The sequence below is a fragment of the Diabrotica virgifera genome, chromosome 8 (genome assembly GCF_917563875.1).
Source record: "Diabrotica virgifera virgifera chromosome 8, PGI_DIABVI_V3a".
Taxonomy (NCBI): Eukaryota; Metazoa; Arthropoda; class Insecta; order Coleoptera; family Chrysomelidae; genus Diabrotica; species Diabrotica virgifera.
Genome location: NC_065450.1, coordinates 75155842 through 75183193, shown reverse-complemented (window position 1 = coordinate 75183193; position 27352 = coordinate 75155842). Strand labels below are relative to the sequence as shown.

Genomic DNA, 27352 nt, shown 5'->3' with positions numbered 1-27352 from the left:
GATATCGATCTTGTAAATTACAAAAAGAACCTATGTAGCAAATTTGGTTGAGATCAGACTTTTCATTCAAAGGATATCGTGCTATTAGTCACATATGTATAGTCGCCCATTTTGAATGACCGCCATTTTTCTAAAAGGCAAAATCTGAGATGGCCTCATATCTAAATTTGTACCTTTGTATGTGCAGTATATGTGGACCAAATTATATGCTTGTATCATTAAATGTGCAATTCTTATAATATTTGCACGAATCTGCCGCACTAGGGTGATGAATTGCAAATTTTAGTTTGCAATTCCCTTTTGTCTTCTTTGCAACATCCATCTAGCTTGCAATTTTTAGAAGCCGTGTAGGTGTTACCAGGAAATGGTCCAATAAGTTTTCAATTTGGTATTATTTTAAATATGTTTAAATATTTTATTAGATTGAAAACTTCGACTTTTATTGTTAATATCTTTCATTTTCATATGACTATTTTTAAAAAAATTCAGACATTATGTCATCTGAATTGTCCTGTGTTTTTGTTTACCTAGAAACTTCTTTTAGAAAATTATACCTCTATTACCCTAATTAAGATAATGCAATAATAATAAATAACAAAAAGCTGTAAAATGTGAGGTAATTTTACAAAAAAAAAAACAAATTTGTGCGGTTTCTAGAATTTAGAATATTTTTATTATGCCTTTGTCATATACAAAATTAACAAATTCACAAACGAACTGTCAGTACTATTTTGTTAACGGCGTCCATTATGATGTCCATTACCATTTTGTTGTCCATTACCATTAGTGTGGCCATTTCCGTTCTGTTGTCCGTTCCCATTTTGGTGACCATTCCCATTCTGTCCTTGATTTTGCAGATGGGCTGGAACGGTACGTGAACGACCTCGTTCTTGAGGTGAAGGCGAACGTTGAGGAGGATTAGGGTCATAATTTTTCGCCTCGACAGATTCCATCAGATACAGTGAAATGCAGGCAAAGCAAATCATCAAACAAATTAATTTGTTACCCTAAAAAATATTTAAATAATTTTGTAAATAATCTACCTTGGATTAGTATTTAATAATGCTATATACATACATATTTTCTTTATAAATTGAGAAGAGAGTCAAAAACGAAGAATATAAAAGGAAGAACAAATCAACAACGGTATGAACACATATTCAAAGACACAAGATACACCAAAGACAAAAAGAGAAGTGTATAGAGCAGGCATAATTAAGAAAAAAAAAAGAATTAATGAGCAGAAAAACCCAATTTTGGCCAAAAAAATGTAAAGATATTAATAGCAAATGCAAGGGAGGCATGAAAAACGCTGAGGAACTTCAGACAAAACACATATGAGAGTTAAAAACGGTAGTTGCACATATATATCTAAAAACGAAATAAGATAATCGCTAAAAAGGATGAAAAGTAACAGAGCAAATAGCATTGAAGACATACCTACAAAACTACTGACACACGATGAAGGATAACAAAGTAGCTGTCAAAATGGGCAATAGAATATGCAGTCCATTTAAGACGACAAAGGAACTACTACAGAGCTTCTCCACATCCCCTACCGTTCAAAATATTCCTGGAAAAAACCTTGAAATCATGGAAAAGAAAGTACAAAGAAATGTGTATAGGTACCAGTAAGGAAGGAATATCTAGATACTCTAAGTTTTGCTGACGAGCAAATAGTGATTGCACAAGACGAAGGTGGCCTTAGTTTTATGATGAGAAAACTGGAACAGTAATATACAAAGAATGGGATGGAAATAAATTAAAAGAAAACCGACTACCTAACAATGGAGAATACAGAAATAAAACAGATGGAAATAGACGAAGGTAAAACAATTAAAGGAACAGACGAGTACAACTATTTAGGTTTCATAATATCAAACAAAGGAGCAACGGAAGAAGATGTAAAAAAATAGACTAGGACAAACAAGAGACTGCATACGAAAATTGAATCCGATGCAGTGGGATAAGAACATCAACATAAAAACAAAACGAAGAATATATAATACCATGACAGGAAGTATTCTTATTTATGGGTGTGAAAATTGGACAATAAATAAGAAAACAAAAACAAAATAAGAGCAACAGAGATGGAATTCCTAAGGAGAAGCTGCAGAGTAACAAGAAGAGAGGGAATAAACTCAGATATAATAGACTACATCGAACAGAAGAGATTAATCTGTTACGGACATGTCAGAAGAGCAGACTAAAATCGTTGGATAAATAGAATAACAGAGTGGAGCCCGACAGGAAGAAGGAAAAGGAAGAAAGGCAGGCCCCGAAGATTTTTCAGAGATTAAGTTATCGAAGCAATGGAAAGAAGAAATCTGCAGGAAGGCGACTGGCAAAACAAAAAGGACTGGAGAGAACGGTTGAGTGAAGGAATGCAGTGAAAACTGTGGAAATCCTTAATAATATATAATATGTTACGGTCAATAATGTAAATTGGACATTGACGTTAATGGCCCGGCATTTTCGTGAATGTCCATTTTCCTTGGTTATTAACGACAATGCCCGGCCATTAACGATAATAACCTTAGCTATTGGCCAATGTTGTAGAAACTTAACGTAAAATTAGATTTTTCATCAATAACCGGTCAATAACGACAGTGGCCAGAAGCAAATGGCCAATGTTGATAAATCGATACCTCAGAAGCCAATCGGTGTAAGTAAATAAGTGTTTAAAATGAGATACTAAGATGTTTCTGAAAGTAGTTGCAGAAATATAAGTAGTTATTAAAAACAAATAAAACGTCTTTTTATCATAATATGGGTAACATATTCATATTCATAAATACAAACAAGAAAATAATAATATTTTACTTCTATTTAATTTCACTTATTCGGCTATTAGTCTAAGAGCTAGTGAACCCTCCGACTAACGGTCGTCCTGTAAGGCTAGAAATTTTTCTAATCATAATTCATAGCACACCAAGGCTAAAAACCATGACCTGGCAGGCATCAGCCGTGCACGTGTATCTACCAGGTGAATCGAAAAGTGCAAATTTAGGGGGTAAAATAAACTTTCTCCTGTAAAGTTTAAATTTAAGTATGTGTTTCAGTAAGTCATTTAGAAGAAATATGTACAATGACAGGCGATTCTGAAGACCATAAGACCTTGCCAGGCGAGGGGAAATATTATGGGTTTTCCTAAAATTATTTTTTTGTATCGAACGTTTTTTTAGGTTTTTTGTATCATTACAAACAGAAAAGGTCTTGGGTGATTTTTCTCTTAAGTTAATAGTTTTTGTTATATAAGCGATTAAAAATTTTGAAAATTACGAAATCGGCCATTTTTAACCCTAAATCGGACATTTAACTAAAAATTTCAATGTTGCCAAGGTAAGTAGATATTTGTTAAATATTGATTGATGAAATCCCGAAGAGTTTTTTGCAATACAATATCGAAAACCCCTTTGTTTTTTAATTGCTAATCAAGCGGGCGCGACACTGATAAGTGAGGACGTTTGAGTTTGCATAAATTCATTATCTCGAGAAAGGGCAATTTTAAAGAGAAATCCTCAGATAGGTCGATTTTTATTCTTAAATTTGGACTTTTTGGCATATATATAATACTGATGACGTCATCCGTCTGGGCGTGATGACGTACTAGATGATTTTTTTAAATGAGAGTAGGGGTTGTGTGTAGCTCATTTGAAAGGCCATTTAATTTTATATTCAGTAATATAGACATTAATATAATTATTTATACAGGGTGTAGAAAAAAAAATTTTTTATTACATTAATTTAGACAAAAAGAAGAAAAAAATTGTTTGTACACCCTGTATAAATAATTATGTTAAGGTTTATATTACTGAATAGAGAATTAAATAACCTTTCAAATGAGCAATCACACAACCCCTACTCTCATTTAAAAAAATCATCGATTACGTCATCACGCCCAGATGGATGACGTCACTAGTATTATATATATGCCACAAAGTTCTAATTTAAAAATAAAATTTGACCTGTCTGAGGATTTCTCTTCAAATTTGCCCATTCTCGAGATAATGAATTTATGCCAACTCAAACGTCCTCATTTATACTACAGTGTCGCGCCCGCTTGATAAGCAATTAAAAAACAAAGGGTTTTCGATATTTTATTGCCAGAAACTCTTCGGGATTTCATCAATCGATGTTTAAAGAATATCTACCTACCTTGGCAACATTGAAATTTTTAGTTAAATGTCCGATTTAGGGTTAAAAATGGCCGATTTCGTAATTTTCAAAATTTTTAATCGCTTATATAAGAAAAACTATTAACCTAAGAGAAAAGTCACTAAAGACCTTTTCTGTTTGAAATGATTCAAAAAACCTAAAAAACTTTGTTCGATGCAAAAAGATAATTTTTGGAAAAATCCCTAATCTTTCCCCTCGCCTGGCAAGGTCTTATGCTCTTCAGAATCGCCTGTCATTATACACATTTCTTCTAAATGACTTGCTCAAACACATTCTTAAATTTAAACAGGAGAAAGTTTATTTTACCCCCTAAATTTGCACTTTTCGATTCACCTGGTAGATACACGTGCACGGCTGATGCCTGCCAGGTCATGGTTTTTAGCCTCGGTGTGCTATGAATTATCACTATAAAGACAAATTTCTAGCCTTACAGGACGGCCGTTAGTCGAAGGGTTCACTAGCTCTTAGACTATATTGTATTCGTCAAGTTTAAAAATGATTTATTGTCATCACGTTTTGACTTGACTATTAAGTTTATATAATTATTAAAACGAGTGCGCACATCGTTGATATCCATGATAACACTTATTAAATAAATTTACGAGTAATTTCAGCACGAAAACAATACACAATATACACACATGAAGTAAACAATAGTAAACCTACATATAACCTATCTTTTAGTCAAAATTTCAACATTGACCGATTAACAACGGGCATTGTCGACATTGGCCTGGCAATGATAGAAACGTTATCAAGAATTTAAAATTATCATCAATGTCCAGTTTTTATGGACAATAACGTTAATATCCGGCCATTGTCGACAATGACCAATTTAACCGGCCATTGTCGACAATGACCAATTCAACCGGCCATTGTCGATATTGACCGGCCAATAACGTTATTGGCCGGATTTACGTCACTGTCCATAACATATATAAGAAGTGGCGATTAGGCTGTGGTAAACGGCAAACAAAAAAAAAGAAGAAAATGACGTGGCTCCGAAATGTGACACAATGAACAGGGATTAACTACATACAATCTCTGATACATATTGCAAGAAACAAAGAGTTAATGTTAAATGTGATCGCTAACATCCATTAGCGGATTTGAATCCGAAAAAGAAGAAGAAACGGCAAACAGAATAAATACTGCGTACTGCCACGGATATGTAATTAAAAATTAAATTCAATTTTTAGTGGTTCAAAAATACTAAATATTTAAAAAAATCCACGAGGAAAAAATTTCTTGTAGTCTGTACCTATACCATTTATTACAAAAAACCTTGAAATCCTTTATAAAAGGTATATTTGTTAAAATCCCTATACAGGGCTACATCATAAAACAAACAGAACTAGGTACTTTTCAATCGGTTGACCGATCATCATCATCGATCATTTTAGGCAACACTGATGATGATCGGTCAACCGATGGAAAGCTAGTTCTGTTTGTTTTATGATGTAGCCCTGTATAGGGATTTTAACAAATATACCTTTTACAAAGGATTTCATGCTTTATTTTACTAAATATTTAATTATTATAATTAAATTATAATTATAATTTAATTATAAAAAATAAATAATAATTTAATTATAAAAAAACAGTAAAATGCTGTATAAAAGGTATATTTAAATGATTATTTATTTTTTATAATTAAATTATAATTATAATTTAATTATTATAATTAAATTATAATTATAATTTAATTATAAAAAATAAATAATAATTTAATTATAAAAAAACAGTAAAATGCTGTATAAAAGGTATATTTAAAATCTCCCAAAAGGGCCACATCAAAATTACATAACTAGTTTTCGACTGGTTTACCAATCATCATCAGTGCTTACCTAAAATGAATATAACCTGATAAAATAATGCAAAGATATTGAAATTATGACTACGGTTAAAAAAATTATCAGTTATACTCACGTGCAATGTACATGCTAACCACCAAGATATTGTTTAACAAAAATATGTGGGTCAAAGCCCAGTAAAAGTAGTCCGTCAAGGAAACACTGGTTTAAAATGCTACATAAGTGTGGATGTTTAAAATATTTAGCTAATCTGCCCCAGGTAACATCTGAGCTGTGGATCTGACTTGTTTACATATTGAAAGTATGACGGCAAGTGACAATGAGATGGATAGGACCTCCGAACGATGACAAGACAGAAATGACAGTTCCACAGGAAGTTAAAAATTAACCTGTCATATTTAAAGACTAAGGTGTACATCTTGTTAAAATTAGAAATGATGTAACACACTCCATTGTGAAAATTATCATTTAAAATTCATTAAGCTAGTTATTATATGTAGTTAAAATGTATTCACGTATACTGTAAATGCAGTTAGGCAAACCACATTACACAAAAGTTGTGCTACTTCATTCAAAAATGCTACTTTAAGGCACTAGTGCTTTAAAATTTTTATGGCACTGCAGTTCGTATTGACCGTATAGGCAATTTTGATGTAATGTCAAAAAAATATAAAAATGGAATGTTAGTCAAGTTCAAGTAAAAGATTTTGTAGATATTGTCCTGTAATTACGTTTGTAGAAAAAATATTGTATGATATGAGTGTTAAAAAGTACATTTTTAAGGCACTCATGTAAATTGCAGAACTCGCTTCGCTTATTCTGCAAACTTTCACATGCGTGCCTTAAACGTGTACTTTTAACACTTATATCATAAATACCTATTGTGATACGGATAATTAAAAAAAAAAAAAAAATATGCTATTAATGATGCAATCGTCAATGAGCAGCCAAAGCGAACGGTTGTCTATGTACGAAAAAGCTGTGATAAAACAAACCCGGTTTCGCTAATGAGTTATTCGAAACGACAACAAAACAAAACAATTATTTTATTGTGTCTAAAAATTCGTGAATGTATTTAAAGTTTTTAAACAAAGCAATTAGTTATTGCGGATTTTACGAGTGTTTATATTTTATTAATAACATTTTAATTTTTAACGTTAATAAGTAAAAGAACATTGGCTCATTGAAAGCTGTTAGCAGCGAGTTATCGTCAGCAATGATTCCAGTGGCGTATCAACCGAGCAGGTAACATGAACAACTTTTCAACAGGCTTTTATTCCCAACCAAATTATGAACAAAATGTAAAAACCATGGCTCCAATGATCCAAAATCCTATACAAATTCCCACTTGTTCCCAACAACCTAATGATTCACTACAAATAAACCAAACAAATGAACAAACAGCCAGTATTGAAGAACAGCAATGGAATGAGGTTACCGGAAAAAGATTAAGAAGCAGTCCAGAAATGCCTAGAAGTAACAAAAGACAAACAAAACTTGGTGAGTACTGGTTAAGTAAACCTATAACAACACAAAATCAATTTGAAGCACTAAGTTCAATAGATGAAAGTGACAATTTGGAAGACACAGTTAAAAATACAGATGCAAAACCAAAACCACCTCCAATATTTGTATCAGGCGTGCAGATCTGCAAGCCTCTTATCGATCTATTGCAACAAGTAGCAGAAAATGATTTTATCACTAAAGCTATCAACAGCGAACAAATAAAAATTCAACCAAAATCAGACAAAGCATACACCGCCATAATAAATGCTCTAAAAACAAAAAACACGGACTTCCACACTTATAAACCTAAAAGTGAAAGACACTACCGAGTGGTTCTTAAAGGCATGCACCCCACGACAAATTTAGAAGAGATAAAAGAAGATCTTAAAACCAAAAACCATAATGTTATAAATATATGGAATATACTACACAACCAAACTAAAAAATCGCTGCCTATGTTCTACATTGATCTAGAAACAAAAGATAATAACAAGGACATCTATAACATTAAACAAGTAATGCATTCCATAGTAGAATTCGAAGCACCGCATGTCAAGAGAATAATTCCGCAATGTAGTAGATGTCAAAAATACAACCACACAAAAAACTTCTGCAATAAACAACCGTGCTGTGTCAAATGCGCAGAACCTCATTACACTAAAGAATGTCCAAGGAAAACCAGAGACAGTAATGTTAAATGTGCTAACTGTGGTGAAAATCACCCCGCAAATTATAGAGGGTGTGAAGTTCACAAACAATTACAAAAACTTAAATTCCCTAACTTGAGACGACACAACGCGAGGACAAACCAAGATAGAACTACAACAGTCAACTATGTGCAACCTGGAATAACATACGCACAAGCAACGCAAGCAGTTAACCAGCAAGCCTCCAACCAAACTACTACACAACATATACCAAATCAAACTAATAACCACACAGACATGTCAGAACTGAAAGACATGTTAAAAAAATTGACGGAACAAATGAGCACTATGCTCAACCTCCTGACCATGATTCTCAACCAGAAATGACTCAGTTACTAAAGCTAGTATTATGGAACGCCAATGGCTTAAGTCAACATGTAGAAGAATTAAAACTATTTATTAACACACAAAAAATTGACATAATGCTGATTACAGAAACTCATTTTACATCCAAAAACCACATCAATATTCCACGATTTACAACTTATCATACGCAACATCCCAACGAAAAAGCACATGGAGGCACTGCAATAATAGTTAGTAATAAACTAAAGCACTACGAAATACAAAAACATGAATGCGACTATCTACAGGCCACCAGCATTGTTGTGGAAGATCAACTAGGCCCACTAACAGTATCAGCTATATACTGTCCGCCAAAGCACAATAACAAAACGGAACAGTTTGAAAATTTCTTTAAAACATTAGGAAATAGATTTATAGCAGGAGGAGATTTTAATTCTAAGCATACTACCTGGGGATCCAGAATTATTACCACAAAAGGCAGAGAACTTCTTAAAGCTATAAATGCGACCAATGCAAATTACCTCACCACAAGGGAACCAACTTACTGGCCTACCGACAATGCAAAAATACCTGATCTACTCGACTTTTATATTGTTAAAGGAATTAATGTTAAATTGGCAAAAGTAGAATCTTGTTACGATCTACCCTCTGACCACTCTAGCGTAATCGCGACATGGTATGCACAAATAACAAACAGTACTAAACAACCATCACTATACAGTAACAAAACAGACTGGAGCATTTTCAAGACTAAACTAGATGAACTAATTGACATAAACATCCCATTGAAAACAGAAAGTGACATCTACGCAGCAGTAGAAAATCTTCAGAAATCTATACAAGAAGCTGCTTGGTATGCTACCCCTGACTGCTACCAAACAGAATTGAAAGAGAATTGCCCAACTGTAATAAAGGAAATGATTGCTAGAAAGAGAAAAATAAAGGAAGAGTGGCGAAGAAAAAGAACACATGAGAACAAGGCGAAATTAAATAAAATCACCAAGGAAATTAAACTACAATTGCATAATATCAAAAATAACAAAATACAAGAATATCTTACAGGTTTATCAGCAAACGCAGATAGTGAATATACCCTTTGGAAGGCCACGAGAAAAATCAAACACCCGAAACAACAAATACCACCAATACGAAACCAAGAGGGAAACTGGTGTAGAAATAATAAGGAAAAAGCCGAAGCATTTGCAAATCACCTCACTAATGTATTCCAGCCACATCCCATGGAAGATGGTGACACAGAGGAAGAAATAAATGACTTCCTGGAATCGCCCTACCAGATGGATTTACCTATACAAAAAATCACCACTAAAGAAGTTAGAAATATGATCCAGCATGAAATCAGTCCAAAAAAAGCTCCAGGGTATGACCTGATCAACGGGAAAGTACTGCAGCAATTGACATGCAAAGGTCTGAAAATGATAACGCAAGTATTTAATGCAATATTTAGGCTAGGTTACTACCCAGAACAATGGAAAGTTGCTCAAATTATTCTCATACCTAAGCCAGGGAAAAATAAAACTCAGGTGACTTCATACAGACCAATAAGCCTGCTACCTGTTCTATCAAAAATTTTGGAAAAACTTCTCCTTAAACAATTATCCCCAGTTATAGAAGAAAGGAAACTAATTCCCCAACACCAATTTGGGTTCAGAACACAACACGGAACGATAGAACAGGTACATAGACTGGTAAAACACATCAGAAGTGATCTAGAAAATAAAAGGTATTGTTCTGCTGCATTCCTGGACATTGGTCAGGCCTTCGACAAGGTATGGCATGCTGGTATGCTCTTTAAACTAAAGAAAAACCTTCCTCATCCTTTTTATCAAATCCTAAAAAGCTATATTTCCAACCGACATTTCCTAGTCAAGCAGGATAATGAATACACAAGCCTAAGACCAATAAAAGCCGGAGTACCACAAGGAAGTGTCTTGGGACCGATATTGTACTTGCTCTACACTGCTGACCTACCCACAAGTAACAAAACAACGTGTGCAACTTTTGCTGATGACACTGCTGTACTAGCCTCTCACCATGATCCAAATACAGCATCCAGAACCCTTCAGAAAGACCTTAATAATATACAAATATGGCTTAAAAAATGGAAGATAAAGGCGAATGAGAGTAAATCCATCCATGTAACCTTCACCATGAGAAGACAAACATGTCCATCTGTAACACTAAATGAAACTCAACTCCCACAAACCGATACTGTCAAGTACCTAGGAATCCATCTTGATAGGAGATTAACTTGGCAAAAACACATTTTTACAAAAAGAAAACAACTAGGAATAAAATTTCGAGAAATGTACTGGATCATCGGTCGTAAATCTCAACTATCACTTGAAAACAAACTGCTGATATATAAAACTATATTAAAACCAGTGTGGACCTATGGTATCCAACTTTGGGGGACAGCCAGTCAAACTAACCTAGAAATATTGCAGAGATTCCAGAACAAAGTCCTTAGAACAATGCTGAATGCCCCTTGGTACGTGCCAAACTATGTGATAGAGCAAGACCTCAATGTGCCATCCATAAAAACAGTAATAACGGAATATTACAAAAAATATTCCAAGAGACTAGAATCTCATCCAAATGAGTTAGCCAGCAACCTTACTGATGACCACAATGATGTACGACGCCTGAAGAGATTCAAAGTAGTGGATCTAGCAAGAAGATTCGAATAATCTGTGATAACTAAACTTATTTTAATTTGTTTTAATTTAATTTATGTAAAGAGGGTGATCACTGGATCTCCCTCTACAGGTCAAAATTTTCAATTTTTGTCAAATAATTTACCTATTGTTCTCAGTTGAGGACAGATTGTAAATATTACAACATTAAATAAAAAAAAAAAAAAAAAAAAAAATTAATGATGCCAGGATTATGTTTAAGTGAAAATATACAATAATATGAATTACGAATAAATATATCACACACATTTTACTATAAAAATTAGGACACCATTTGTTATACGTACCATCATTTTTAAGAAATAATTGCTAAATTCTTAATAATAAAATACGAGTATATGACAAGAAGTGTAACTCAACTAGGTCTTCCCTTTCTGTCGCAATCCTTTATATACAAATCTTTTAATGATATTTCGGTTATTTTTAGGATCTGAAAAATATTATCTGGAATTTATGTACATCGATTTATGCACTTCTTATTTACTATGTATTTTATGTATATAAATTCATTTTAATATTGATACACTGGTGTAATGGACGCTTTACAAAGATAACGGTGCATTTTTTCTCATCTATAATATTTTACTCACATAATTTATTTTCCCATTTAAATATCAAGCATCCCCTTCGCTGCGGATGACTTCGAAAGACGTCATTCGCTTGTACGCCACCCGAACTTGGTTCTGTACCATGGTTCATTTACTTACCTAGTTTGTATAGGTGATTTTTTAGTCGTGTCAGTGACCGTTTTGATCTGTAGTTTATTGAGGTTTATCAAACAGTTGGAAAGTTTTTTATCATCATTCTTGATGTTTTTTTAGTCTGGATTTGCCCTTGAGTGGTTTTCCATTTCTTTTGATGATTTTTATCAGTCATTTCTGAACCTCTTTTTTCGTAGCATCTTTAGTGATGCTACAGGAAGGTTCTGGGCCTTCAAAATTTTCTCTCTAGCCTTGATACGCTAACATATCTGCTCGTTCGTTCCCAAGCACTCCTTCATGACCCGGCACCTATATTAAAGACACTTTATTGTCTTTTTTCAGGTTGTTGAGGAGATCTTTGCAGTTTCTCACCAGTTTTGATTTGGTGAGTGGATTCTTTACAGCCAGAATAGCCGATTGGCTATCTGTGTAAATGTTGATTCTCCTAGCTTTAAGGTCTTCATCAATTATTTCATCAATACAGGCCACGAAAGCAAAAAGTTAAGCCTGGAGCACCCTTGTATGTTGACCTAGGCTGTAAGATTTATTATAGTTGCATGTTTGCCCAAAGACTGCTGATTCAGTACCATGCGCAGTTTTAGATCCATCAGTGAACCATATTAAGTCCCCATTTATATTTGAGACTTTTTGTTCTCTAAATGGTATAATTGTGTTAATCTTCTCAGTGAAGATTAGGTCTGATGTCATCATATCTGAATTCATCATAAAGATGGATTATCAGGACGGTCATAAAGGCTACCGCCTAAATATATAATTCCAGCGGAGGGAAAGCAGAGGTATGGATTTTGTTTGATTTAGTTTTTCTTTAATTGTGCAGAGCTCTTATCTGAGCTGGGTGACTTGCTGTTCTTCAGTCCATCGACAGCTAGTTTTTCTCGTCTGCTAAAAGTTTTTTTCTTATTTCATTCATTTATTTTCTATTGAATATTTCATTTGAAGAATCCGGTCCATATTTTTAATATATGTATTTCTCTATTCTTTAGGCATATGCCCGTATTTGTAAATTCATTGTTCAAAGGATACACATCCTTCTAATTTTATTCAATATTCGGACGAATTTTTGGACAGCTTTTGCTGGCTTACATACTAATTCGTTGCATTTACCTTCTTATTCTTTAAGTGCCACCTTCACGACGAAGGTTGGCAATCATCATGGCTATTTTGACCATCGATTCAGCTGCTCTGAAGAGTTGCCTTGGGCTGCAACCAAACCATTCTCTCAGGTTCTTCAACCAGGAAACGTGTCTCCTTCCTTCGCTCCTTCTACCCTCTATTTTTCCTTGAATTATGAGTCTCAAGATGTTATATCGTTCCTCTCTAATAACGTGTCCGAGATATTGCAATTTTCTATCTTTTATTGTGTTTTCGATTTTTCTGTCTCTGCCTATTCTCCTTAACACATTAGTGACTCTATCTATCCATGAAATCCATAACACTTTTCTAAATGTGCACATTTTAAACGTGTTTACGTATTTACTGCGTAAATGCATTTACCTACATGCGTATTTTTCTCACTACTTTATTTGACATTCTTTCTTAAACTATTTTCTCTCTGCTACTTTTTGCTTCCTCGTTTTTTTGTGCAACTGTAGGTTATTCATTTCTTTTTTTTTTCTAATTTGTCGCTTGTGGTTTGGGAGGATTAGATATAGATTACCTATTGTTAATATAAAATATATTGTAAACATGTATACCATTTTTATTCAGTTGCAATGCGAAGTCAAAACTGTCTTAATTGTCACTTAGTTCAGAGCGCGCAAACCAGCACTCTAATCGACGATTTCGACTACTATTAGAGGCTTATCAGAGAATACATAGGTTGCCATCTCTGACTTCAGTTAAAACCACCCAGTTTATTAGTCCCAGCATTTCAACTAACGTGATGGTAGTAGGTTCCTAGCGGCATCTGCTAAATAAAGGTCAAAGCAACTGAATAAAAATGGTATACAATTGAAGGGTCAGGGGGAAGAACGATGAATGTTTATCTGGTAGCATTTTCGGTAAAATGAGAAATATAGTTACATATTCATTGTTTTTCTCCCTTGCGTCCAATCTTGTGACGGGTTTTTAAGACGATTCTCATCGTTATTTTCCCTTGGCCATTCATAGGTTGACAGTACTATTTATATGCTAACAGATTGCACAATAATCGCAAAATAGTCAAAAATTTACGTTCATCGTTTTTCCCTGTGACCCTTCATTTTTATTTTCTATTAGTATTACTCCTATTGAGTAACTAGGTCCATTTTCCATTGGAATTTACCACGCTGAACAGAAGGGGTGGTGAATTGAAAATTTTAGTTGGCAATTCCCTCTTGTCTTCTTTGCAACCTCCACCTGGCTTGCAATTTTTAGAATCGTGGAGGTGTTACCTTGAAAATGGTCCAATAAATTTTCAATTTAATATTACTTTAAATATTTTTAAATATTTTATTAGGTTGAAAACTTTGAATTTTATTGTTAATATCTTTCATATGACAATTTTTTAAAAATTCAGACATTATGTCATCTGAATTGTCCTGTGTTTTTGTTTACCTAGAAACTTCTTTTAGGAAACTTATACCTTTGTTACCCTAATTTTGATAATGCACTAATAATAAATATCAAACAACTGAAAAATGTGAGGTAGTTTAAAAAAAAGAACAAATTTGTGCAGTTTGTAAAATTTAGAATATTTTTATTATACCCTTTTCATATACAAAATTAACAAATTCACAAACGGACTTTCAGTACTGTTTTGTTAATGGCGTCCATTTTGATGTCCATTTTGACCATTTTGTTGGCCATTTTGTTGTCCGTTCCCATTTTGCTGACCATTCTGTCCTTGATTTTGTAGATGGGCTGGAACAGTACGTGAACGACCTCTTTCTACAGGTGAAGGTGAACGAGGAGGAGTATTGGGGTCATAATTTTTGCCTTCAACAGATTCCATCAGATATAGTGAAATGCAGGCAAAGCAAATCATCAAAACAATCAATTTGGTAGCCTGAAAAAATTATTTAAATAAGTTTGTATTCCTTATTATTTTTAATAATATTCAGTATGTTGTCATATAAAACTTATAATTAAAAAAGAAGATAATAGTAGACAATTCAGTCATTCAGTGGTTCAAAAAGAAAGAAACAAAGCATAGCGATGAACACATGGATTCTAAATAGACAATAAAATGAAGAAAAATTGTTTATATACCCTTCAGTTCGCAGACGACCAAGTAATTTGTGCAAATGATAAGGATGACTTGGAATATATGGCGTGCAAACTAAAGGAGGAATATGAAAAATGGAGTCTACACATGAATATGGAGAAAACACAGCATTTATGTATCTATTGGTGAAGAAACAACCGATTTGATTATGGAGAATAACGAAACAATAAAAACATGCGGAAGTTATAGTTACTTTGGAGTACTCTTCAACAAAGAAGGACAGATGATGATGATATTCCAATAAATAAAGCCAAAAGAAAAATGAAATCGTTAAATTAAACATTCTGGTGTAAAGATATTGGAGAACAACGAAAGGTAACAATTTATAATACGTTGATAAAAAGCACATTGATGTACGGTTCTGAATTGTCGAGGATTAGAAAATATCAAAAGAGAAAACTAGAGGCCACGGAGATGGACGCACTAAGACGATTAACCAGAACGTTAAAGTTGGGGAGGTGTCGAAATGAATTAATAAAGGAAATAATGGGTGTAACAAAAACAATTAGCGATGCATAGAGGAGAAACAATAATTGACCTGGTACTCTTGACTCCCTAAAGAGACAATGAGATGGGTATTTAGAGCAAAACGAACGCTATTTTACATATTATATTATTATCATCAATGTCATGATTGTTTTTGTCTAAAAATATGAAATGTAAATAATAATAATTATGAATCAGGAATAAAGATATTGGAATGTAATAGAACTCAAAAAGATGTTGTAAACCTATTTATTATACATACCATTATTGCTTCAAAAATTGCTGAATTATCTTTACTCTAATGTATGAACAACTTGCAAGTGAACTATGCTCCAAATGTCTGTACTAGTCCTTTATATATCTTTATTTTTTGATTACGTAGTTGTTATATTAGATATTAAACTGATATTTCAGTTATTAATCCATTCACACACGGTAAAATATTGCAAAATCTCCAAATTTTAAAAAGCCGCTTGGATTGACATGAGATTTGGCATAGTAGGTAAAATAACTCTAAAGGTAAGTATTTTATCGAAAATAATATTCTTAGCAAAAATATAGCTTATAAAAAAGTGAAAAAAATGTTGTATGTGAGGTCTTTCGGCCCATAGAAGCAGAGTTGTATCTAGCTAAAAAATATAGGTTTGTTTGCCTTCTTACTCCCCTTTATAGATAGAAACTAATTAGCATTCCAAATGAAATTATTCCTTACCGCCTCATAAGTTGCTTTACTCTTGTATGTTTTGTTTAAATGATCTTAAATTTTATCTGTTCAAAGTGCTTACTCTTTAAAGAGCTCGGATATTTGCGAAAAACCGTCTGTAAAAACGTGTTTTTTGTTGAAAAATGAAAGTATTAAATCGCAAATAACTCAAAAGGTATTGCCTTAGTCAAGAAATGCTATAGAACAAAAGTTGTTTAGAATTTATCCACGTTCGGACTTGTTTTGAACGAATATTTTTTCACCCCGAGAAGAGGTGAAATTCACTTTCAGGGCAAAAGTACACATCGGCACAATATTATCATTTATTTCTTTGACATATGAATATGTGTAGTGTATGTTGTGTATGTAAAATTTCATGTCATTTTTTAAAATTTATAGCAAAAGCCGTGAGTAAATGGACTATATCTTATTTGGACATAACAAAAAATATTTCCTTTGTAAATTAAAAGTTAATTGGGAAATTTATAAAATTATGTAATTATACAGAATAGTGATTTTTAAAATAATCGTGATTATAAAATAATACGCAAGTTTTTAATAACATATTAATTTAATTATTTTATTAATTTGGTATTTAGACCAGAGAACTAAGGATTTTCCCGTGACATTCATTAATACGGGTATCTAAGAACTGCTTTGGGTAAATTTAGTTACAACAATATCCAATATAAAAATTATGCAAAAGATCAAACGTACTTTCTCACTTATAAACAATATATAAACAATTAAAAATCGCTATTTGATTTTAAATATTAAAGGTGGAGACCGGTAAGCTATATGGAAAGGTGATACAATTTTGCTGAAGAAGCATAGAAAATTCTTTAAAATGTCTCTTTGAAAAGCTAATTTTGTTAATTTGTTGCTTAGTTATTGGGAAAATAGTTTCAAAACTTGTTTTTTTGAAAATCATTAATAACTTTTCTAAAAATTCGCAAAAAACTTTAATGTCGCGTGAGTTTAGCAACAATGCCACAAGTGTTCAGCTATTAAAATTTCAAGAAGTTTCACTTAATCGTTATTGCAAGACTTTAATAGTTTATCCCAAAAATCTTTTATCTATGGCGTATTATGCATAAACTATTAAGTCTACATAAATTCTGAAGACATCAAATCAGAGAGAAAGGTTTTATCAAATTAGATCAGTTTTTGATTAAAAAGTAAAGATAATAAATGTTGTAAAATAATTTTGAAACAGTAGTGTTATTCTAAGCTTATAAACAATTAGAATAACTCAGACGCATTAACAGTTACATAGACGCATTGTAGTCTAGTAAAATAAAATTACACTACATGTAAATCAAAATGTAAATTCGTACAGGTTAAAACAAATTTTATATCAAAGTTTAGGTGGGTACAAAAGATATTTTCAAGAAAGTATCCAAATCATACAAGGGGATCGTTGTTTAAATAATTAAAAAGAGGTCATTTTTGCAAATAAATTACTTTTTTAACTGCTCAGGTCATTCAGTTACACATGAAGCTCTATAGAATTTTTTTCTGCAAAGTTGAAGGGTAAATCTTTCACATAAGACTTACTAAATTAAATTTGATCCCCTATTTATTTAAATAATTATATATTAATCTTTAAAAACGAATTTGCAAAAAATTATTTTTAACGTTTTAAATAAGAACTATAAAATATCTTATTTTACAGAAGAAGTTGCACTATATTATCAGTATTAATAAAAAAAAATTGGTCCAAAAATATTTAATCTTTTTTGAGATATTGAATTTATTTATTAAATGTTACTATATTTTCAATTGCAAAAATGCGGTTGTTGCCAAAGAAATATTCATCTGTATTAGATCCCACTATTTTTATTTTTATGTATATTTTCGATAAATGTATTGATAAATTCAAATTTCAGTTAAACTTCCCCCAAAAATGGCATTTGAAAATTATTCAAATTTATTTATAATTTGTTTTTTTTTTTAATAACGTCGCGGGGATTAAATATTTTGAAATGCCGTTTCGATAATTGGATTCCTGGGAATTTTTCACTAATTAACAAATTTTTTTGTCTTTGTTTCTTCTTCTTTTGTTTTCTTGGAGTTATATGACTACGGGCCCTTTTGGGGTTAAGTTTCATTAAGAATGTCGAATCTCTAAGTTGTAGATTCTAGACCTAAAAATATTAAGACTGGTCTAAAATCACTTAAATAAAATGTGGCTACTTACTGAGTTACAAGGCGTTTTATTTAAAAATTTAAAAATTATTTTTACCAAGTACTTTCAAACTATTTGACGTATCCTTATCATTCTTGGCAGAAAGTGTGGCTACTATACAGTCTACTAAATTGTGATAAATAAAAGTTTCTAGCTACTACCAGAGGCGTACGACAGGGGATAGTAAATACCCTTCCCAAATTCTACGTCACTGAGGGAATTACTATTTTAGCAAAATTTTTCGATTCTCCAATACTTTCTATGTAAATAATATACGGTTTATTGGTAACGCTTAAGTCATTAGTTTTCGAGATATTGGACGTTAAAATGAAACGGCATAGTTGATGATTGAATGAAACTGATGAATTTATTGATACCAATAAAGTTATTTATATACAAAGTATTGGAGAATCGAAAAATTTCGCTAAAATAGTAATTCACTCAGTGGCGTACAATTTGGGAAGGGTCAATCATTCACTATCCCCTGTCGTACGCCTCTGACAGTAGCTATAAACGTTTATTAATCACAATTTTGTAGGGTGTATAATATATCCACACTTTCTATCAAGTATGATAAGTATACGTCAAATAGTTTTAAAGTACTTGGTAACAATAATTTTTAAATAAAACACCATGTAACTCAGTAAGTAGCCACATTTTATTTAGGAGATTTTAGTTAAATCTTAATATTTTTAGGTCTAGGATCTACAATTCAGAGATTCGACATTCTTAATTAAATTTAACCCTAAAATGGCCCGTAGAAATATATCTCCAAGAAAAAAAGAAGAAGAAAAAACTACAAAAAAAATTTGTTAATTAGTAAAAAATTCCCAGGAACCCAATTATCGAAACGGTATTTCAAAATACTTAATCCCCGCGACGTTATTAAAAAAAACAAATTATAAATAAATTTGAATAATTTTCAAATGCCGTTTTAGAGAGGAGTTTAACTGAAATTTGAATTTATCAATAGATTTTTCGAAAACATACATAAAAATAAAAATAATGAGATTTTACGCAAGTGAATATTTTTTTGGCAACAACCGCGTTTTTGCAATTGAAAATATAGTAACATTTAATAAACAAATTCAATATCTCAATAAATATTAAATATTTTTCGACCAATTTTTTTTTTTACTTAATACTGGTACTATAGCGCAACTTCTTCTGTAAAATAATATATTTTATAGTGCTTATTTAAAACGCTAAAAATAATTTTTTGCAAATTTGTTTTCAAAGATTTGTGTACAATTATTTAAATAAATAAGGGGTCAAGTTTAATTTAGTAAGTCTTATGTGAAAGACTTACCCTTTAACTTTGCAGAAAAAAATCATATAGACCTTCATTAGTAATTGAATGACCTCAGCAGTTAAAAAAGTAATTTTTTTGCAAAAATGACCCCTTTTTAATTATTTAAACAATGATCCCCTTGTATGATTTGGATACTTTCTTGAAAATATCTTTTATACCCACCCAAACTTTGATATAAATTTTTTTTCAACCTGTACGAATTTACATTTTAACTTTTTTTTATTTTATTAGGCTATTAACAGACATAAGGAGGTTAATTTTTTTTATTTGGCACGTTGGTATTCTTATACAAACTTGTAATGCGGTCGTTGCGTTTTCGTTGCTCCAGGTAACTTTCAGTCGAAGAAAAAGAGTTCGATTTTTTAAAACATTTTTTATTTGGAATCAAAATAAACAGAAGATAAGATAATTAGCCTTAATTACTTATTAAGTTCGTTAATAAAATATATTTATAATTTCTACGCATCGAGCTTAACTGTTCGGGCCGATGTGACGATATAGTCCAGGGCCCATCTGTTTTGAGATGGACGTTGAGGGGTGTCTCAAATTTTTTTGCAGAAATTGCTTGAAAATGACTCAAATAATAATATTTGAGTTATCCTCCCACTCAAAATGGTCCGGACCATTGTCTAAATAATTAAAATGTCAAAAAATGAAGGAAAAATTCGATTTTCTTCTTCGTTTTTTGATTATAACTATAAAAGTATTCATTTCGCAGAAAAGATGTACTGACATAAAACTTGCGTAATTACATTTCCTACAATATAGAATTAGTTAAAAGTTAAAAAAATAATCACCCTTGTTGCAAAATAACAATAACTGCGAAAAAAACCATATAAAAACAAGTATTCGCATTTTACGTTTTTCAACCATTTATGCTACACTTATGACCTTCATATTTCACCCAGAAAAACTTTATTGATACAGTAAAACAATACTGTAAATTTCATTAAGAGCGGTTCAATAGATTTTGCAAAATAAATTTTGCCATCCAGCTTTCGCAAAAACAATTCATTTTTTCAAAATGTTACAGGACTGAAAATAAAGCAGATAGCAAGTTGAAATTTTTTTTGCATATAGAAGTGCACTGTACCTTTCATTTGCAATTTGCAAAATTAAAATCGATTGCCTACCACGGCGTCAGGAATTTTTTTAAATAAACATTAATTATTGGTGCTACGCGCAGGACAGCGGTGTTCGATTCACATGAAGTTAATTTCCACCAAAATTTCTTCCAATCGTCATCTAATATATTATTTTCTTACTCTATATTTTGTTCTATTTGAATATTTTAATTCCACAAAAATCAAACTAATTTTATTATTGTTTGTGAAATATTTTTTAAACAATTGTATATGTTTAAAAATAATAAACTTTTATTCTCAAGTTAAAATATATGAACAAAGAAAGTTTTTGCTAAAAAAAGTGTTATTTCAAAGGATAGAGTATGTGTTTTTATTTTGCAATAAACAAATTTATTTATTTATATCGAAATGTAATAAAAATTAAAATGTATCAATAATTATCAAAGGTCATTGGAATGCCCAATCAGAGCAAACTATCCGGTGTCCTGCGCGCAACACCAATATTTAATGTTTATTTAAAAAAATTCCTGACGCCGTGGTAGTTAATCGATTTTAGTTTTGCAAATTGGAAATGAAAGGTACAGTACACTTCTATAAGCAAAAAAAAATTCAACTTGCTATCTCTTTTATTTTCAGTCCTGTAATAGTTTGAAAAAATGAATTTTTTTTGCGAAAGCTGGATTGCAAAATTTATTTTGCAAAATCTATTGAACCGATCTTAATGAAATTTACAGTGTTGTTTAACTATGTCATATAGTTTTTCTGGGTGAAATTTTAAGGTCCTAAGTTTAGCATAAATGGTTGAAAAACGTAAAATGCCAATACTTGTTTTTGTATAGTTTTTTCCCAATTATTGGTATTCTGCAACAAGGGTGACTATTTTTTAAATTTTCAACCAACTCTATATTGTAGTAAATTTAATTACACAACTTTTATGTCAATACAACTTTTCTCGGAAATGAATACTCTTAAAGTTATAATCAAAAAACGAAGAAAAAAATCGAATTTTTCCTTCATTTTTTGACATTTTGATTATTTAAACAATGTTCCGGGCCTTTTTGAGAGGGAGGATAACTCCAATATTATTACTTGAGTTATTTTCAAGCAATTTCTGCAAAAAAATTTGAGTCACCTCTCAACGTCCAAATGTACTAATATTTTTACAGATGCGCCATGGTCTAATATTTTTTTTTACATGAATGAATGATTTGGACGATCGCGCGAATTAGGAATTGCTTTTATTAATACGATATGAATGTATAAGGAAAGGGGAGAAAGGAGATCCCACTCACCTCGCCGGATTGGAAAGACATATAAAGGATATACGATCAACGCTCAGATAAGGATAGGTAAAAGGATAGGTAAGAAGAAATCTGTCGGATTCGCTCAGCTCGCCAAAACGACAGCGGAAATAATCGGGAAATACTACCTACATAAACTCACCTCTTGTACCTCGCTGTTGCTTATTATTCTTCGATCAACGCTCCAAGAAAAATAATCAACTAGGCTGGTCGGTCCGATTTTTATATCGTTCGAAACAGTACAAAAACGCGTTTTACTTAATTCATTGGCGTACTCTGGACGATAAAATTATATTATCGTCATACCCCCCTCTCCTAAAAAAATTTTGGGACAAAATTTTAGCTACTTAACTACGACTTATAACTATAACAAAAGAGAAAAAAAATACGTCTTCTGAAAATTAAACTCACGAATAATCTTTAATGCACTAGCACTAGCACTAACGTCTGTATCGTTTCCTAGTGTTGTTTCCATATTGTCCTGGCGTTTCGTCCTGGAGTGCGCGGCGGCTTTCTTACAGCGCTGTTCTGTGGCAATCTCGACACTACTGAGATCTCGATGATGACTTTAATTTTGATAAATGTATGTAATTCAGATCCCTATCATTATTATTAAGATCTAAGCTGCTGAAAAGACAATCTAAATTAAGACTGTACATGTCAATTATTCGCCCATTTGTTACATATGGGAGAGAAACATGGACTCTACATCAGCGAGAAATAAATAAATTGCTGATATTTGAAAGGAAAGTCCTCAGAATGATATTTGGTCCTCAAAGAGATGAATTGACAGGAGAGTGGAGAAGGCGCCGCAATGCTGAATTGGTGACTCTATATGGTACTGAAAACATCGTCAGACATATAAAAGCTAATCGGATAAGATGGGCAGGTCATGTAGTAAGATCAGAGGAAGACAGAGTGCTAAAGACAGTGTTCTTCGAGAGACCAGACGGTAGAAGATCAGCGGGCCGTCCCAGAAAAAGATGGAAGGATGATGCTGAAACCAATCTATCTAGGATTGGGGTACAACAATGGCAAATCGAAGCGCAAGATCGCAGACGATGGAGGGCCATAGTAGATGCGGCGAAGACTCACCCCGAGTTGTAAAGCCAGTCAAGAAGAAGAAGAAGTATGTAATTCAGACGTGTCGTTGTATAACTGGTGTGAAGAGTGTGAGTGTGTGGTTCAGGAATGGTTAAGGGAGAGGATGGAATCATGTACTATCGTCGTGAGCCGGTTTCATATCTTTGATGTGAACTTTGTTAATTGATTTTCCCGTTGGGTCCTTTAACTGAAAAATTACTTTGGATAGTACTTTGTGAATAGTATATGGACCGGAGAATTTGGGAGCTAATTTGGCGTTCAGTTGTTTAGCGGCACTGGAAATGTTGTAATCTTTCTTCATGACTTTGTCTCCGATTTTCGGAGTCCACTCTCTGCGGCGTAGATTATAGTAGTGGCTTTGTGATGTAAACGCTTTAGCCAAGTTGATTCTTACCAGTTCGAAAGTTTCTCTTAATTTATTCCATTTGTACGTTGGTGGAATTGTGTCGGGTGGATTAGGCGTTTCTATAATTTTACTGGGTATGTCTAGTTCGTGTCCGAAATTTAAAAATGCTGGAGAGAATCCGGTGGAGTCGTGATTTGCTGAGTTGATTGCAAAAGTCAGTTCTGGGATGTATGCGTCCCATTTATTGTGATTGTTGTCGCAAAATTGAGCAATCATTGTCTTGATTACCCTGTTTGTTCTTTCTACTGGGTTATTCTGTGGGGAATATGGTGAAATTGCGATTTTTTCGATGTTGAATTCTTTCAGTAGTCTTCTGAATTCTCTGTTCTCGTATGAAGTGGCATTATCTGATATGAGTTTGATTGGACATCCAAATCTCATTATTACTTTGTCCTTTAACGCTTAACATACGATGCTGGCTGTGGCACGTCTTACGGGAACCATTTCTACCCATTTCGAAAAAGTGTCTTGAAAAACGATTGCGTAGATGTTGCCTTTGCTTGATCTTGGTAGTGGTCCGATCATGTCGGTTGTGACGGGGTGTCATGGTTGTTCTGGGATGGAGGTTGAGTACATTTTTCCGGGGGTCTGTTGCTGTGAAGGTTTGTACATCTGACAGTTGTGACAACTTCTGACGAATTTTGCGGTGTCCCGGAACATGTTTGGCCAGTAATATTTTCGTGCCAGTCTTGCTATTGTTTTGGCTATACCTAAGTGTCCGGATGTTGTTGTTTCGTGGTTTTCGGATATCAGCTGTTTTTGTTTATTTGATGGAATACAGAGTTTCCACAGGTTGGATAAATCCGTTTCTTTGTAGTCATATTTATCCCAGAAATGTCGGTACAGTCGATTGTCTTTCACCATATAATCTGGAAATCGTTGTGGGTTAGTTTTCACCTCTTCTAGTTTCTTCTTGTACTAATCCTCTTGTAGTTCTCGGAATGTAATGGTACTAACTGAGTCTACTGGTTCCCGAGAGAGGGCATCTGCTAAGTGGTTTTGTGCTCCTTTGCGGTAAATGACGTTGAAATCGAACTGTTGTAACGCCATAGCCCATCTGGCTAATCTTCCTGACGGATTTTCTATGGTTTGTATGTATTTTAAACTTTGATGATCGGGTACGAATCAAAATTGATATCCTTCCAAGTATGGTCGCATTTTCTCTATTCCGTATACGATAGCTAGTAGTTCTTTTTCTGTTACACTGTAGTTTTTCTCTGCATTTGACAAAGACCTGCTGGCGTAAGCTATGACTCGATCGTGTCCTTGTTCGTCTTTCTGGATTAGAGCTACTCCGAGACCGTAGTCTGATGCGTCTGTTTGGAGAAAGAATCTTTTGCTGAAATCTGGACAAATTAGAACTGGAGCCTGTGTCAGTAGTTTCTTAATTTTCTCGAAAGCGATTGTTTGTTCTGTACCCCAAATCCATTTCTGTTTCATTTTTAATAATTGTGTTAGTGGTGCTATGTTCTAATGTTCGTAGAGTAATCGTGAATAAAACGTTTGTACCAAGATGTGGTTCCTAGGAATTTCCTTAGCTGCTTAATAGATTTTGCGGCTGGGTAGTCGATGATAGCCTTAATCTTGCTTTCGTCAGATTTGATGCCTTGTCTATTGACTATGACCGAGGTATACGATCTCGTTTTTGCAGAACTCGCATTTTTCTAAGTTAATTCTTAGCGTTGCATCTTGTAATCGTTTAAATACTTGTTTTAAGTTCTGCACGTGATGTTCGAACGTTTCTCCTAAAACTATGATATCGTCTAAGTATGAATCCAATAGGCGTTGGAACGTGGCTGATGCTGCGTGTAGTCCGAACGGAAGAACTCTGAATTGAAATAGTCCTTTACCTGGTGCTATGAACGCTGTCAAAAGTTTGCTTTCTTCTGCCAGTGGTATTTGCCAATAACCGTTTTTTAGATCCAATTTTGAAATGTATTTTGCTGCTTTTAATTTGTCCAATATGTGATTGATGTAGGGAAGTGAATAGGCGTCTTTTTCGGAAATTTCTTTGATACGTCTGAAATCTATGCAAAATTGGTAACTACCGTTTTTCTTCTTTACTAAGACAATTGGTGAGCTCTAGGGGCTGTTAGACTTTTCTATCACTCCTTTTTTCAACATGGTGTCTATCTCGTCGTTTATGATCTGTTGCATGGCGGGGTTTCTCGGTCTGTATCTTTGTTTTATCGGAGTGTTGTGTGTCAGCTTAATCGTGTGTTTGATTAATGGGGTTACTCCTGCGATCTTCTCAAATCTGGCCACTTCTAATTGTAAGAAATGTTCAAATTTGTTTTGTTGTTCTTGCGTTAAAGTGGGTTTAATGTTGAATTGGCTTTTTGCGACGCCGTCGTTGTAAGTACTTTCTGTGAAGTCACTAGTATCTCGTTCCTCTATTGCGGGAACCAATTCATCGTCTTGTGTTGCAAATTCGGTGTTGACGTCTGTATTGTCTTTACTGCCGTTGAAGTTTTTCGAAAAATCCATGCAGAATCTACACTTCCATATGTCATCGATGCCTAGTATTGCTTGTGAGGAGAGATTTGGCATGTAATAAGACTTAATTTGACGCCATTCATCATTGATTAGGCATATAGTATGATAGCTGTGCCTTATTTCTTGAGTGCTACCGTCTGCAAGCCTAATATCTGTTCTTTCCTCTTCTTCGGTTGTGTTATCTTCTAACAGTGTCTTTCGAGCTGTTTCCCCTATGAAAGATTTCTGTGATCCAGCATCTAACAGTGCTTGAAACGTTTCTCCGTTTGTGAACGTCAGTGAACAATGCGGTCTGTTGTCGAAATTGGTTGTTTGATTACGGCAAGATGTGACAGAGGACCTTAACTCTGGTTTGGGTTCGAGATGCCTCTGGGTGTCTCGACCCTTGTGTCGTTTCCCGGATTTGGGCACTTGCAATCTTTGTGTGAGATATTCAATGTTCCGCATCTACTGCAGAAAAGTATCGGCGTTGAACGGCATGTATCATGATTGTGGCCCTTTCTTCCACAATTCCAGCAGCATGTTCGTCTATCGAAGTTGAATAGTTTGTTTGTTGATGTTTCCTGGGATATTTTATTAAAACGGGAGGTTCTTCTTTGTGAAGTGTTATCTACCTCTATTTTTCTTATGTTGCTTTGAATCGTTTCGTATTCTTCAGTCTGGCGTATAAGGTCTTTGATGGATGTGACATCTTTTTCCTTGATATATAATTTGTAATTTGGGTGCATGTTTTTGTAAATTCTTTTTAATTGTTGTGTTTTGTCCATTTTGCCGTATCTTCTGATTAGCGTTTGAAGCTGTAATAGAAAATCTTTAAACCGTTCGTTTGTTTTCTGCGTTCTCGTTCAGATTTGGTCTTCCAAATAGTCTAACCAGTTTGCTGATTTGAAAGCAAGATTAAAGTCCTCCGTAAAATTGTTCCAGTTTTCCCAGGAGTCGACGTTGTTTCGGAACCATAGTATCGCTTTTTCCCTAAATACTTCTGGTAGTGCTTTCAATAAAGCATCGTCTCGAATCCGGTAACAGCTTTTTAGTTCGTATAGCCCCTCCAAAAATTCTGTGGGGCCTTTGGATCCGTCAAAATGTAAGCCCCATTTTCTAACTGTGTCCATTACTTG

General features: G+C 33.3%; 1 protein-coding gene across 1 annotated transcript; it reads right to left on the bottom strand.

The window, feature by feature from the left end:
* Positions 1-641: 641 nt before the first annotated feature.
* Positions 642-11589, bottom strand: LOC126889799 (uncharacterized). The gene is made up of 2 exons (XM_050658437.1): positions 11514-11589; positions 642-1007 (listed from the first exon to the last, which is right to left on the bottom strand). The coding sequence occupies exons 1-2, from the start codon at positions 11517-11519 to the stop codon at positions 735-737; spliced, it is 279 nt and encodes a 92-aa protein (XP_050514394.1). The 5' UTR covers positions 11520-11589; the 3' UTR covers positions 642-734.
* Between the last annotated feature and the right edge of the window lie 15763 nt (positions 11590-27352).